Source organism: Oncorhynchus kisutch, linkage group LG14, assembly GCF_002021735.2.
Source record: "Oncorhynchus kisutch isolate 150728-3 linkage group LG14, Okis_V2, whole genome shotgun sequence".
Classification (NCBI taxonomy): Eukaryota; Metazoa; Chordata; class Actinopteri; order Salmoniformes; family Salmonidae; genus Oncorhynchus; species Oncorhynchus kisutch.
In genome coordinates, this window is record NC_034187.2 from 10,692,576 (window position 1) to 10,708,579 (window position 16,004).

At 41.7% G+C, this 16,004-nt stretch overlaps 1 protein-coding gene across 1 annotated transcript in view; it reads right to left on the reverse strand.

The window, feature by feature from the left end:
* The window catches only part of LOC109886716 (solute carrier family 22 member 3), a 35,023-nt gene extending 21,370 nt beyond the window's left edge, over window positions 1–13,653 (reverse strand). The window contains 6 exon segments of the mRNA XM_074933752.1: window positions 7,367–7,484; window positions 7,884–8,052; window positions 8,925–9,079; window positions 9,377–9,480; window positions 13,233–13,452; window positions 13,454–13,653. Coding sequence (XP_074789853.1) covers window positions 7,367–7,484; window positions 7,884–8,052; window positions 8,925–9,079; window positions 9,377–9,480; window positions 13,233–13,452; window positions 13,454–13,653 — 966 coding nt within the window.
* Between the last annotated feature and the right edge of the window lie 2,351 nt (window positions 13,654–16,004).

Sequence of the window (16,004 nt, forward strand, 5' to 3'; positions counted from 1 at the left end):
ATGAAGCACATCAAGATGTTTCAGACACTACTCCGAAGAGAGCTCCCTGAAGCACATCAAGATGTTTCAGACACTACTCGGAAGAGAGCTCCCTGAAGCACATCAAGATGTTTCAGACACTACTCCGAAGAGAGCTCCCTGAAGCACAACAAGATGTTTCAGACACTACTCCGAAGACAGCTCCCTGAAGCACAACAAGATGTTTCAGACACTACTCCGAAGAGAGCTCCCTGAAGCACAATAAGATGTTTCAGACACTACTCCGAAGAGAGCTCCCTGAAGCACAATAAGATGTTTCAGACACTACTCCGAAGAGAGCTCCCTGAAGCACAATAAAATGTTTCAGACACTACTCCGAAGAGAACTCTATGAAGCACAACAAGATGTTTCAGAAACTACTCCGAAGAGAGCTCCCTGAAGCACAATAAGATGTTTCAGACACTACTCCGAAGAGAACTCTATGAAGCACAACAAGATGTTTCAGACACTACTCCGAAGAGAACTCTATGAAGCACAACAAGATGTTTCAGACACTACCCCAAAGAGAGCTCTATGAAGCACAACAAGATGTTTCAGAAACTACTCCGAAGAGAGCTCCCTGAAGCACAATAAGATGTTTCAGACACTACTCCGGAGAGCTCCCTGAAGCACAACAAGATGTTTCAGACACTACTCCGAAGAGAGCTCCCTAAAGCACAATAAGATGTTTCAGACACTACTCCGAAGAGAGCTCCCTAAAGCACAATAAGATGTTTCAGACACTACTCCGAAGAGAGCTCCCTGAAGCACAACAAGATGTTTCAGACACCACTCCGAAGAGAGCTCCCTGAAGCACAACAAGATGTTTCAGACACTACCCCGAAGAGAGCTCTATGACGCACAACAAGATGTTTCAGACACTACTCCGAAGAGAGCTCTATGACGCACAACAAGATGTTTCAGACACTACTCCGGAGAGCTCTATGAAGCACATCAAGATGTTTCAGACACTACTCCGGAGAGCTCTATGAAGCACATCAAGATGTTTCAGACACTACTCCGAAGAGAGCTCCCTGAAGCACAATAAGATGTTTCAGACACTACTCCGAAGAGAGCTCCCTGAAGCACAATAAGATGTTTCAGACACTACTCCGAAGAGAGCTCCCTGAAGCACAATAAGATGTTTCAGACACTACTCCGAAGAGAGCTCCCTGAAGCACAATAAGATGTTTCAGACACTACTCCGAAGAGAGCTCCCTGAAGCACAATAAAATGTTTCAGACACTACTCCGAAGAGAGCTCCCTGAAGCTCAATAAGATGTTTCAGACACTACTCCGAAGAGAGCTCCCTGAAGCACAATAAGATGTTTCAGACACTACTCCGAAGAGAGCTCCCTGAAGCACAATAAAATGTTTCAGACACTACTCCGAAGAGAGCTCCCTGAAGCTCAATAAGATGTTTCAGACACTACTCCGAAGAGAGCTCCCTGAAGCACAATAAGATGTTTCAGACACTACTCTGAAGAGAGCTCCCTGAAGCACAACAAGATGTTTCAGACACGACTCCGAAGAGAGCTCCCTGAAGCACAATAAGATGTTTCAGACACTACTCCGAAGAGAGCTCCCTGAAGCACAACAAGATGTTTCAGACACTACTCCGAAGAGAGCTCCCTGAAGCACAATAAGATGTTTCAGACACTACTCCGAAGAGAACTCTATGAAGCACAACAAGATGTTTCAGACACTACCCCAAAGAGAGCTCTATGAAGCACAACAAGATGTTTCAGAAACTACTCCGAAGAGAGCTCCCTGAAGCACAATAAGATGTTTCAGACACTACTCCGAAGAGAGCTCCCTGAAGCACAACAAGATGTTTCAGAAACTACTCCGAAGAGAACTCTATGAAGCACAACAAGATGTTTCAGACACTACTCCGAAGAGAACTCTAAGAAGCACATCAAGATGTTTCAGACACTACCCCGAAGAGAGCTCTATGAAGCACAACAAGATGCTTCAGACACTACTCCGAAGAGAGCTCCCTAAAGCACAATAAGATGTTTCAGACACTACTCCGAAGAGAGCTCCCTGAAGCACAACAAGATGTTTCAGACACTACTCCGAAGAGAGCTCCCTGAAGCACAACAAGATGTTTCAGACACCACTCCGAAGAGAGCTCCCTGAAGCACAACAAGATGTTTCAGACACTACCCCGAAGAGAGCTCTATGACGCACAACAAGATGTTTCAGACACTACTCCGAAGAGAGCTCTATGACGCACAACAAGATGTTTCAGACACTACTCCGGAGAGCTCTATGAAGCACATCAAGATGTTTCAGACACTACTCCGGAGAGCTCTATGAAGCACATCAAGATGTTTCAGACACTACTCCGAAGAGAGCTCCCTGAAGCACAATAAGATGTTTCAGACACTACTCCGAAGAGAGCTCCCTGAAGCACAATAAGATGTTTCAGACACTACTCCGAAGAGAACTCTATGAAGCACAACTAGATGTTTCAGACACTACTCCGAAGAGAACTCTATGAAGCACAACAAGATGTTTCAGACACTACCCCAAAGAGAGCTCTATGAAGCACAACAAGATGTTTCAGAAACTACTCCGAAGAGAGCTCCCTGAAGCACAATAAGATGTTTCAGACACTACTCCGAAGAGAGCTCCCTGAAGCACAACAAGATGTTTCAGAAACTACTCCGAAGAGAACTCTATGAAGCACAACAAGATGTTTCAGACACTACTCCGAAGAGAACTCTAAGAAGCACATCAAGATGTTTCAGACACTACCCCGAAGAGAGCTCTATGAAGCACAACAAGATGCTTCAGACACTACTCCGAAGAGAGCTCCCTAAAGCACAATAAGATGTTTCAGACACTACTCCGAAGAGAGCTCCCTGAAGCACAACAAGATGTTTCAGACACTACTCCGAAGAGAGCTCCCTGAAGCACAACAAGATGTTTCAGACACCACTCCGAAGAGAGCTCCCTGAAGCACAACAAGATGTTTCAGACACTACCCCGAAGAGAGCTCTATGACGCACAACAAGATGTTTCAGACACTACTCCGAAGAGAGCTCTATGACGCACAACAAGATGTTTCAGACACTACTCCGGAGAGCTCTATGAAGCACATCAAGATGTTTCAGACACTACTCCGGAGAGCTCTATGAAGCACATCAAGATGTTTCAGACACTACTCCGAAGAGAGCTCCCTGAAGCACAATAAGATGTTTCAGACACTACTCCGAAGAGAGCTCCCTGAAGCACAATAAGATGTTTCAGACACTACTCCGAAGAGAACTCTATGAAGCACAACAAGATGTTTCAGACACTACTCCGAAGAGAACTCTATGAAGCACAACAAGATGTTTCAGACACTACCCCAAAGAGAGCTCTATGAAGCACAACAAGATGTTTCAGAAACTACTCCGAAGAGAGCTCCCTGAAGCACAATAAGATGTTTCAGACACTACTCCGGAGAGCTCCCTGAAGCACAACAAGATGTTTCAGACACTACTCCGAAGAGAGCTCCCTAAAGCACAATAAGATGTTTCAGACACTACTCCGAAGAGAGCTCCCTAAAGCACAATAAGATGTTTCAGACACTACTCCGAAGAGAGCTCCCTGAAGCACAACAAGATGTTTCAGACACCACTCCGAAGAGAGCTCCCTGAAGCACAACAAGATGTTTCAGACACTACCCCGAAGAGAGCTCTATGACGCACAACAAGATGTTTCAGACACTACTCCGAAGAGAGCTCTATGACGCACAACAAGATGTTTCAGACACTACTCCGGAGAGCTCTATGAAGCACATCAAGATGTTTCAGACACTACTCCGGAGAGCTCTATGAAGCACATCAAGATGTTTCAGACACTACTCCGAAGAGAGCTCCCTGAAGCACAATAAGATGTTTCAGACACTACTCCGAAGAGAGCTCCCTGAAGCACAATAAGATGTTTCAGACACTACTCCGAAGAGAGCTCCCTGAAGCACAATAAGATGTTTCAGACACTACTCCGAAGAGAGCTCCCTGAAGCACAATAAGATGTTTCAGACACTACTCCGAAGAGAGCTCCCTGAAGCACAATAAAATGTTTCAGACACTACTCCGAAGAGAGCTCCCTGAAGCTCAATAAGATGTTTCAGACACTACTCCGAAGAGAGCTCCCTGAAGCACAATAAGATGTTTCAGACACTACTCTGAAGAGAGCTCCCTGAAGCACAACAAGATGTTTCAGACACGACTCCGAAGAGAGCTCCCTGAAGCACAATAAGATGTTTCAGACACTACTCCGAAGAGAGCTCCCTGAAGCACAACAAGATGTTTCAGACACTACTCCGAAGAGAGCTCCCTGAAGCACAATAAGATGTTTCAGACACTACTCCGAAGAGAACTCTATGAAGCACAACAAGATGTTTCAGACACTACCCCAAAGAGAGCTCTATGAAGCACAACAAGATGTTTCAGAAACTACTCCGAAGAGAGCTCCCTGAAGCACAATAAGATGTTTCAGACACTACTCCGAAGAGAGCTCCCTGAAGCACAACAAGATGTTTCAGAAACTACTCCGAAGAGAACTCTATGAAGCACAACAAGATGTTTCAGACACTACTCCGAAGAGAACTCTATGAAGCACAACAAGATGTTTCAGACACTACCCCAAAGAGAGCTCTATGAAGCACAACAAGATGTTTCAGAAACTACTCCGAAGAGAGCTCCCTGAAGCACAATAAGATGTTTCAGACACTACTCCGGAGAGCTCCCTGAAGCACAACAAGATGTTTCAGACACTACTCCGAAGAGAGCTCCCTAAAGCACAATAAGATGTTTCAGACACTACTCCGAAGAGAGCTCCCTAAAGCACAATAAGATGTTTCAGACACTACTCCGAAGAGAGCTCCCTGAAGCACAACAAGATGTTTCAGACACCACTCCGAAGAGAGCTCCCTGAAGCACAACAAGATGTTTCAGACACTACCCCGAAGAGAGCTCTATGACGCACAACAAGATGTTTCAGACACTACTCCGAAGAGAGCTCTATGACGCACAACAAGATGTTTCAGACACTATTCCGGAGAGCTCTATGAAGCACATCAAGATGTTTCAGACACTACTCCGGAGAGCTCTATGAAGCACATCAAGATGTTTCAGACACTACTCCGAAGAGAGCTCCCTGAAGCACAATAAGATGTTTCAGACACTACTCCGAAGAGAGCTCCCTGAAGCACAATAAGATGTTTCAGACACTACTCCGAAGAGAACTCTATGAAGCACAACAAGATGTTTCAGACACTACCCCAAAGAGAGCTCTATGAAGCACAACAAGATGTTTCAGAAACTACTCCGAAGAGAGCTCCCTGAAGCACAATAAGATGTTTCAGACACTACTCCGAAGAGAACTCTATGAAGCACAACAAGATGTTTCAGACACTACCCCGAAGAGAGCTCTGTGAAGCACAACAAGATGTTTCAGACACTACTCCGAAGAGAGCTCCCTAAAGCACAATAAGATGTTTCAGACACTACTCCGAAGAGAGCTCCCTAAAGCACAATAAGATGTTTCAGACACTACTCCGAAGAGAGCTCTGTGAAGCACAACAAGATGTTTCAGACACTACTCCGAAGAGAGCTCCCTAAAGCACAATAAGATGTTTCAGACACTACTCCGAAGAGAGCTCCCTAAAGCACAATAAGATGTTTCAGACACTACTCCGAAGAGAGCTCCCTGAAGCACAACAAGATGTTTCAGACACTACTCCGAAGAGAGCTCCCTGAAGCACAATAAGATGTTTCAGACACTACTCCGAAGAGAACTCTATGAAGCACAACAAGATGTTTCAGACACTACTCCGAAGAGAACTCTATGAAGCACAACAAGATGTTTCAGACACTACCCCAAAGAGAGCTCTATGAAGCACAACAAGATGTTTCAGAAACTACTCCGAAGAGAGCTCCCTGAAGCACAATAAGATGTTTCAGACACTACTCCGGAGAGCTCCCTGAAGCACAACAAAATGTTTCAGAAACTACTCCGAAGAGAACTCTATGAAGCACAACAAGATGTTTCAGACACTACCCCGAAGAGAGCTCTGTGAAGCACAACAAGATGTTTCAGACACTACTCCGAAGAGAGCTCCCTAAAGCACAATAAGATGTTTCAGACACTACTCCGAAGAGAGCTCCCTAAAGCACAATAAGATGTTTCAGACACTACTCCGAAGAGAGCTCCCTGAAGCACAACAAGATGTTTCAGACACCACTCCGAAGAGAGCTCCCTGAAGCACAACAAGATGTTTCAGACACTACCCCGAAGAGAGCTCTATGACGCACAACAAGATGTTTCAGACACTACTCCGAAGAGAGCTCTATGGCGCACAACAAGATGTTTCAGACACTACTCCGGAGAACTCTATGAAGCACATCAAGATGTTTCAGACACTACTCCGGAGAGCTCTATGAAGCACATCAAGATGTTTCAGACACTACTCCGAAGAGAGCTCCCTGAAGCACATCAAGATGTTTCAGACACTACTCGGAAGAGAGCTCCCTGAAGCACATCAAGATGTTTCAGACACTACTCCGAAGAGAGCTCCCTGAAGCACAACAAGATGTTTCAGACACTACTCCGAAGACAGCTCCCTGAAGCACAACAAGATGTTTCAGACACTACTCCGAAGAGAGCTCCCTGAAGCACAATAAGATGTTTCAGACACTACTCCGAAGAGAGCTCCCTGAAGCACAATAAGATGTTTCAGACACTACTCCGAAGAGAGCTCCCTGAAGCACAATAAAATGTTTCAGACACTACTCCGAAGAGAACTCTATGAAGCACAACAAGATGTTTCAGAAACTACTCCGAAGAGAGCTCCCTGAAGCACAATAAGATGTTTCAGACACTACTCCGAAGAGAGCTCCCTGAAGCACAATAAGATGTTTCAGACACTACTCCGAAGAGAACTCTATGAAGCACAACAAGATGTTTCAGACACTACTCTGAAGAGAACTCTATGAAGCACAACAAGATGTTTCAGACACTACCCCAAAGAGAGCTCTATGAAGCACAACAAGATGTTTCAGAAACTACTCCGAAGAGAGCTCCCTGAAGCACAATAAGATGTTTCAGACACTACTCCGGAGAGCTCCCTGAAGCACAACAAGATGTTTCAGAAACTACTCCGAAGAGAGCTCCCTGAAGCACAACAAGATGTTTCAGAAACTACTCCGAAGAGAGCTCCCTAAAGCACAATAAGATGTTTCAGACACTACTCCGGAGAGCTCCCTGAAGCACAACAAGATGTTTCAGACACTACTCCGAAGAGAGCTCCCTGAAGCACATCAAGATGTTTCAGAAATCAAAAGTAGGCAACCTCTCTAAAATTCTCAGGGACAGTTCTCTTATTGCACTTGGTAATGTTTTTAGCGATCCTCATAGCCTCTTTGGTTCTTCGTTGTGACAACAACCAGCGAGGAGATTCTGGAATGAGCCTGAAATGGAAAATATGTTTTTATATTTTTATTATAATAATCAGCTTAATTGTATAGGTTTTACTCAAACCCCTGGACACCACACACTATAGGATCATCAAGGCAGATTGCATTTTTATAAAGTATAATTTTGCATTATAATTTCATAAGTCATGTCACAATGTTTGGTGGCCAGAACAACAACTGTCACCTGTCATCTGTGTGTGTGTGTGTGTGTGTGTGTGTGTGTGTGTGTGTGTGTGTGTGTGTGTGTGTGTGTGTGTGTGTGTGTGTGTGTGTGTGTGTGTGTGTGTGTGTGTGTGTGTGGGTGGGTGTGGGTGTGGGTGTGTGTGTGTGTGTGTGTGTGCGTGCCCTGCGTGCGTGCGTGCGTGCGTGCGTGCGGAAATATTGACATATTACCAAAAGTAAGTGATGAAGATGAAGCAGGGGAGACTCATGGCCAGCTGCAGGGTTTTCCAGGAGGGCAAGAAGTATGCCAAGAGAGGTAGGATGGCCATCCCAGTGGAATAAAAGGTGCGGGACAGCAATGAGACAAACTTCCAGTTGTTTGAGCCAAAGAACTCAATGACTATCAAAGACAAAAACAAGAAAGACCACAATAACAGAAACGTCAAAACAGGAGCCGGTACAGAACGGAGCACAAAACCTCCCATTTCATTCCTCTGAACACTAATATGGACGCTGACTTTCTACCTAAAAACTGGAAGAACTTGTCCTGATTGGTATTTTTAAATCACTGATGAATGATCTTGAGACTGATTCCCTGACCTGTCAATGTTTTTAAATCACTGATGAATGATTATGAGACTGATTCCCTGACCTGTCAATGTTTTTAAATCACTGATGAATGATCTTGAGACTGATTCCCTGACCTGTCAATGTTTTTAATTAGCTGTTTTTGATTTTGTTATACTCTTGTGAATTCTATGGTTTTTACCAGATTACTTGTAGTTTTTCATGTTGTTTGTCTGTAATTCATGTTGTTTGTCTGTATAACGCTCTTGAAAAAGAGATTTTAAATCTCAATGAGCCCTTCCTGGTTAAATAAAGGTTAAATAAAAGAATACATTAAAATAATAATAAAAACCTTGTATGGACTGTGTTCCTGTGTTCCTGTGTTCCTGTGTTCCTATTTTTCTGTGTTCCTGTGTTCCTGTGTTCCTATTTTTCTGTGTTCCTGTGTTCCTGTGTTCCTGTGTTCCTGTGTTCCTGTGTTCCTGTGTTCTGTTTTTGTGTTCCGTGATTTATAATTTTGCATATATTATTAATAAATGTTTACTTTGTAAAAACAATACCCATGTGTTTCAGTGATGTTATGTGTGACTGCATTTCTAGTCAACGAAGAGCAGAGAACACCTCCTTTACATAGCAGTATTTCACATTTAAGGCTGGATTCTGGTGCTTCCATACCAGTCACTGTGATTTCAATAAAGAACTTACTAAACACATAGCTGACTGTCCATGCTCCCTTGCAACAGAAGCCCTGGAGAACTCTGAAGAGCAGCAGCAGGGGGTAAGAGGGTGACAGCATCACAACTATCCCTGACACCTCCAGGCCAAACATAGACAGGATGAAACAGGGCTTCCTTCCAAACCTGTTGGAGGAGGAATGATGAAAGTGTAAGAATGCAACTGACATCATTTAAATGATTAAGTAGCATGTCAGAATAACTACTTTTAAGGAAAGGTAGGCTACTACTGCAGAAAGGCAGTAGTAGCCTACCTAACTGTGTTTTTACTCTGCTGCATAAGGGGAATGATCCCATAATACCCATACAGGTTATATTGACAGTATTTATTTACAGTATATAAACAGCTGCTTTGGTGGCATTTACATTGATTGATGCTATGTATTATTATCATCACAGTGTTGAAACAAAATGCTGGTGTACCTGTCTGCCAAGTATCCAGTGACAAAAGCACCAATGAAGAACCCTCCAGCCAGGGACACCTGAATCAAATCTGCAAGCCATGAATCCTCACACACTAAGGAAAACTGGGATAGATAAAGAAACGAGTAAATACATAGATAACATGATGTATATTGGTGACAAATGCACCTTTTATATTGCTGAGAAAACAGATCCTTGCTCAAGGGGGGGGGAAGTCATGCTTAGTTTAAGATGAAGGAGTGACCCTTCTCACTGATGCTGACATGCTGTCAAATTATCAATGATAAATGTTGCACTTTAACTTTTGTTAGGATATTCAGTAAATGTACCAACCATTGCACTTGCAACAGATTGTAATGAATTCATTCCCGACCCTGACTTGGCTCTAGAAAATGTATCCTTCCTATTTGTTTCTCTGGCAGATAAACACACCCCTTTTAAACAATTCAGAGTGAAAGATAGATCTAACTCTTAGTTTTGTTCTGAGTTATCTGAGCTTATTCAGATGAGAAATCAGGCCTGGGACAAAGACTCTGTAGTGGACTGGTCATTTTTCAGACAATTGAGAAACAGATGTACTATCTCGATTAAAAAAGCTAAATCAAGCTACTTTTAAAGCTCCATCTCTGACTCTGCTAGTGATCCTTCTAAATGTTAGAAAACAGTAAATTGCACTAAAGCGTACAAATTCCTCTCCTTCCCTGCCTAAGCAAGTTTTGTCTGACGCTGGCATCATAACTGAGAAGAATGGGATGAGTGATGCTTTTAATCATCATTTTATCTCAGAAGTATTTTTATTCGAGAGAAACCGTGGTCTAATTGACGTTGGTCAGTCAATCGACTGCTCTTCCCACTCCCAGCCTCTAGCTGACTTGTCGGTTAACACATCAACTTCTAGTGAATCTTTGTTTTCATTTCAGCAATTTACTATTTGTGATGTGCTAGATGTCGTGCTTGTGACTGATGTATAAAAAAAATCAATTTGATCCGATATGCTTGATCCATTTTCGCTGCAGCTCTCTGCCCCCCTCATTGCTGAACCATTAACCCATTTATGATTTTTTAAATATTTTTTTGTATTTATTATGGGTCCTTGGCAAAAAAAATGATGACTGCCTTGGCAAAAACAATGATGACTGCCTTGGCAAAAACAATGATGACTGCCTTGGCAAAAACAATGATGACTGCCTTGGCAAAAACGTATGTTGACAGAGCTCCATTGTTCCTCTGTGGAGATGGGAGAAGCGTCCAGAAGGACAACCATCTCTACAGCACTCCACCAATCAGGCCTTTATAGTAGAGTGGCCTATGCATTTGTAATCGTGTGTATAGTGTATATGTTAACATGTGTGTGTATAGTGTGTATGTTATCGCTTGTGTGTATGCAAGTGTCTGTGTCTATGTTATCTTTCAAATCTATTCTTTCTAAATGTACACCAGTCAAGTTTTGGACCAGGTCATAGCACTATCTCTGCTGCAGCCCTAGTTATAAATGATGTGCTTAATTGTATGGATAAAGGGCAACATTCTGCTGCCCTCTTCCTTGACCAGCCAAAGGCTTTGGATACTGATGATCACTCACTGCTAATTCAGAGGCATTTCTTAATTGGCCTAGACCAGGCTGCATGTAACTGGCTAATAAATTACTTGACAGACAGAACTCAATGCATATCTACTGATGGTGGTAAATCAGGTTTTCTGGGTATTACAAAAGGTTTGGGTCCTTTACTTTTTAGTCTGTAAAAAAAAAAAATGTGTGCAACTTCCAGCACGTGTTGACTGTGAACACTGAGGCAGTACCCGCTTTAAGTTACCGTTTTAACAGCTAACAAGTAGGCTACCGTGGCTATTTGATCGTAATGTAGGCAAACCAGACTGGACTACCATCAAAAACTATAGAGAAAATGCATTCCATAATATTTTAACATGGAAATAGCTGTTCTATCATTCAGCCTACAGTAGCAGCCAGTGTGTGGTATCCATGAGACTTTTGAAAAAGATATGCAGGGCTTGACATAAACCTGTTTATACACTTGTCCTTTAGATAACGAGGTGACAGAAAATGTTGTTGTGTTGTTTGATGGAAGAAACCACAAGTATTACAGAGAACAAGACAAATTATTCTACCCTCTGCCTATTGGCTACTTAGTTTATTCAAGCCTGTTCCAAAATACAACACTGCCCCTTTAAGACAAAAAATATATATTCACCTGTACTGCTTTTCAAAGATGTCTAGAAATGCACATGTTTTGTGCTCTTGAAGGAAGCAATCACTTCCATTCATGACTACAAATTATATACAACTGAGCTAATAACTCACTAACTAGCAAAGGATATGAACAAAATGTGCACATGTGGCTACATGCAGCTCTCTCTTTGATCTCATGACAAGCGCATCTACCTGCGACCGCTCCTGCTGTACAAGTAAAAGACACAGATCCATATATGGCAATGGACTATTTGCATAAAGGCCTACTGCAGCGCTGATTGGTTATTCCGCACGAGTCTGTGCACAGTACAACTGAGTCAGGTGCAATAGAATCCAACTCTGATGCGTTCTGCCTACAACAAAATATCTTGCATAGTTCGTTTTGTTTCGGTATGTTGCATTGAAAGAGAGGTTCATATTTTGTTGATTCGATCACAATTGTCACAGTTAAGAGAAACGTCGATAGTCTTAACTAACAGGGAAAACTCTAGAAAGTTGAGTGAAATTCAATCTGGTGCTTCTCTCTGTGGAGTGATATTTATTCTGTGCTCTGCACGGCAGTCCAAGGGGAGCTGCACGGCAGTCTCGGTGCAGTAGTACTACATTAGTGAATATAGGTCTAGAGCACCATAAAAACAGTTCTAATGATTTGAGCATATGTACTTTGGATGGTGTCCATATTGATCATGTCCCTGGATAGATGAAAAGCTGTCTTTTAAAAAGCATATTGAGGGGTTAATAGAATATGACTTAAGTAAAAGTGAAAGTCACCCAGTAAATAAGTCTAAAATGATTTGGTTTTAAATATACTTAAAAATATTTTTCTATAGAAATAGGTTCTGCCTCTCGATAAGTAGTAGAAAGCAGGTTATTCAGTCAAAGTTCCTATCTGTCCAAGACTACGACGACAGCATTTATCACAGGAGGTTGGTGGCACGTTCATTTGTGAGGACGGGCTCGTGGTAATGGCTGAAGCGAAATTATAAGAATGGTATCAAACACACGGTTGCCATTCCATTTGCGACGTTCCAGGCATTATTATGAGCCATCCTCCCCTCATCCTCCTCCACTGTCATTTATATGAACACAGCTGCTACTTCATTAAAGCTGTTAGATCCCTCTTTGATGTCGTGTAGGTTGATACATTGCTATGTTTTCCTTTACAAAAAAAATCCCACTGTACCTAACATCATCACTAAACTTTAGACATACAAGTTACCACCCCTGTTCTCAGAGATGGATAACTCTGGAAATTCCTTTGGTCTCTACTGAGTTCGGTAAATCAGCTTTCAGTTCTTGCATCATAATTGAGGAACAATCTTCAAAATGTCCTGAAATTTGCTGTTTTGATGCCTATAGGTCAATTCAGAAGGCTGATTGAGGACCTTTTTACTGATTAATATCTTTGTTTTTTATGACTATGTTTTTCTTTCTGCTTGCATTTTGTATTTAAATTGATGTGTGTATTTTCTGTAATTTAGTTCAGGGCTCATCTGTAAAATATACATTTCATCTCACTATGACTCCCTGATAAAATGAAGGTTAAATAAAAAGGAATTAATTAATTCATTCGTTCAATTATTTCTTAGTAGAATTTGAGCTCCTGAACTTCCAGACACAGCGGGGTTTTTTGAAGACCAAATTTACTTCTGAAACGATAGTAGTGCGAGACGGATCAAACACCCAGCCGCTATCGCACGCGACTACCGGTAACTGGGTGAGATTAGAAATCAAGGGCCAGTCGATGAGGTCACTGCAGTTGCTCTGGCTGCCGTTCCAGAACTTCCAGGCCACATCGAACCTCTGGCAGCGACTGTAGGTGCCCAATGCGCCCTGTCCCGACTCATCCAACAGCGGGACGGTGAGTCTTGTCTGTCCAGTCACATTCGTCCTGGATGTGCTCTGTCCCGGAGGTCCGGCACCAGTGCACGGGAGTGTTCCCCAAGAACACGACTCCTACGAGGACTAACGCGAAGGTCAGCACCGGCAGAGACCCGAGGACAGTGATTCTCCTTTGGTATGGTCCGTATTCTCCGATGTGGACGAGCAGGTCATCTAAATTCGGCATTGTTTTATTTCTTTATCTTGGGTTGACAGATGTCACTGGTGGCGAGGAGGGCTCATCATCCTTTTAAAGAGAGGGTCAAGTAATTTGACAAGGCACTTCTTTTGTTCAAGTCAATCATTTGGTTAGGTTAACTCCATGCGTAATTGTACCTTACTACAGATGTAGAATCTTAATTTGATCACTCTGTTGCTGCTGATAATTGTCCTGCACAGCAGGAAATGCAAACTTGTAGTGTATTCAATGTTTAAAAATGCTTTTAAAGTTTGTAATTTCAACTTTGAAATGTCAGACTTGATTTGCCCTAACAAAATGTTAACAACCCGTAAAAAAACAACAACATTTAATTATATTAATTCACATTTCCTTTTTCTTCAGGATCATTTTCCTGCTGTAGCAAACTGGCTCAAATTAAGATCCTACATATGTAGAAGTAGAGGTGGGGCTAGTCTAGAGACTTGTTCAAAGTCCCTCAAAGAGAAGGAGAAGACACTCAAGAAAGGGGCTTCATGATCTAAGCAGAACTGTGGGCTCAGTAGGCTAATGTAAATTGAACTTGATGTGTACAGATGTATGATCTTAACTTGATCACCCTGTTGCAGAACTTTTCTGCAGTGCAAGAAATGTAAAACTCGTAGTGTATTTGAGATTTTTTTTAAAGATTCTGCAGGTTGTAATTTACACTTAGAAATGTCAGACTTGATTTTCCCCAACATAAATGTACATTAATTACAATCCACATAATAATCCTAATGTCCTGTTGCTACATTATTATTTTCCTGCTGTAGCAAACTGGCTCAAATTAAGATCCTACATCTGTATAGGTTGACAGTCTGAAGTATTTCTGCCTGTAGTGCTCTGCCCATACACTGTACACTATGCAACATATATATGCAACATATTGCATTTAGCCTATATAACATGCCATATGTAACATGAACATTTTACAATATTATGTGACAGAAATTATACAATAACGAGTTGAACATCAAATGAAAGTAAACATATTCAGAGTCTAAAAATAATGCAGACTACAATATCCCCTCAGACTTATTTATTTCATAAAATAATTTTATTGAACAACTGACTAAATGTCACAACTTTTTTTAATTCAATGTGTAAAGCATGACAAGATAACTCACAAGAGTCCATTCGAAGCATTCAAAGGCTGTTTCAATAGGTAATCTATACTATTTTTTTTGTTCTTTTTTAATCCCCCTTCCACGCAGGAGGCCTGTTGTCTTTTGGTAGGCCATCACTGTAAATAAGAATTTGTTCTTAACTGACTTGGCTAGTTAAATAAAGGTTAAAAAATAAAAAATTTAAACTAATTAAAAATCTATCTCGTCTGTCCAGTTGCGCAACATTTCAAGAGAGATACGGACAGCTTGTTTATTTTCCTAACTTGGCCTTGAGTACCGGGGCACGGGACATAATAATAAGACAATCACAAGTCAATACATAACTGTTTTGAGGATTTGTACAGAATGTGAGAAGAATGTGAGATTGAATACAAATAAATGCCCCCCAAAAAATCCCCTTGAAGTTCATTTCCTTTTTGTCTTTCCTACACACTGCGTTGTCATGGTACCGAAACAAAACAAGGAACAATATTCCAGGATGATATTACATTTCTTTATTCGACAAGGACAAACCTCGCATGTTTACAAATGACACCCTATTCCCACATTAAATAGGTAATAAGGTGCCTGGTCAAAACTAGTGCACTAGGCTATAGGGAATAGTGTGACATTTGAGACAGCCCCTGTAGATAACATGGACGTTCAAATGAGACCTTGTCCTCATATGAAGCTATGTGTTACCCATCTGGATGTAATAAACAGGACTCTTCATTTTGCATGACAGACCATACATGGGTCACTGCTCTTCAGCAGAGTTGCCCTTTTACTACATCTGGCTTTAATGGTCACAACTGTTATTAAAGTCTAAGTTTTATAACTTCTAGATCTTCTTTACATTAAAGGCAATAAAAGATCTGAGGACTCATTTTGAAAGTTGTGTGCTTTGACATATTTCAGATTCACTGAATTCACATTCTTTAAGATACAGCTGTCTTGAATATATCGTAAAGAATAGCGTGTCACTGTAACATGCCCAGGTATACTGCTCATCATAATACAATGTTTTATTAGTATTTTATACATAATGATCACTAGACAAAAAAAAGATACTAAAGAACTACCTAGAAATAATTGACCCAGGTTATCCGTAAACTACCTAGAAATAATTGACCCAGGTTATCCGTAAACTACCTAGAAATAATTGACCCAGGTTATCCGTAAACTACCTAGAAATAATTGACCCAGGTTATCCGTAAACTACCTAGAAATAAT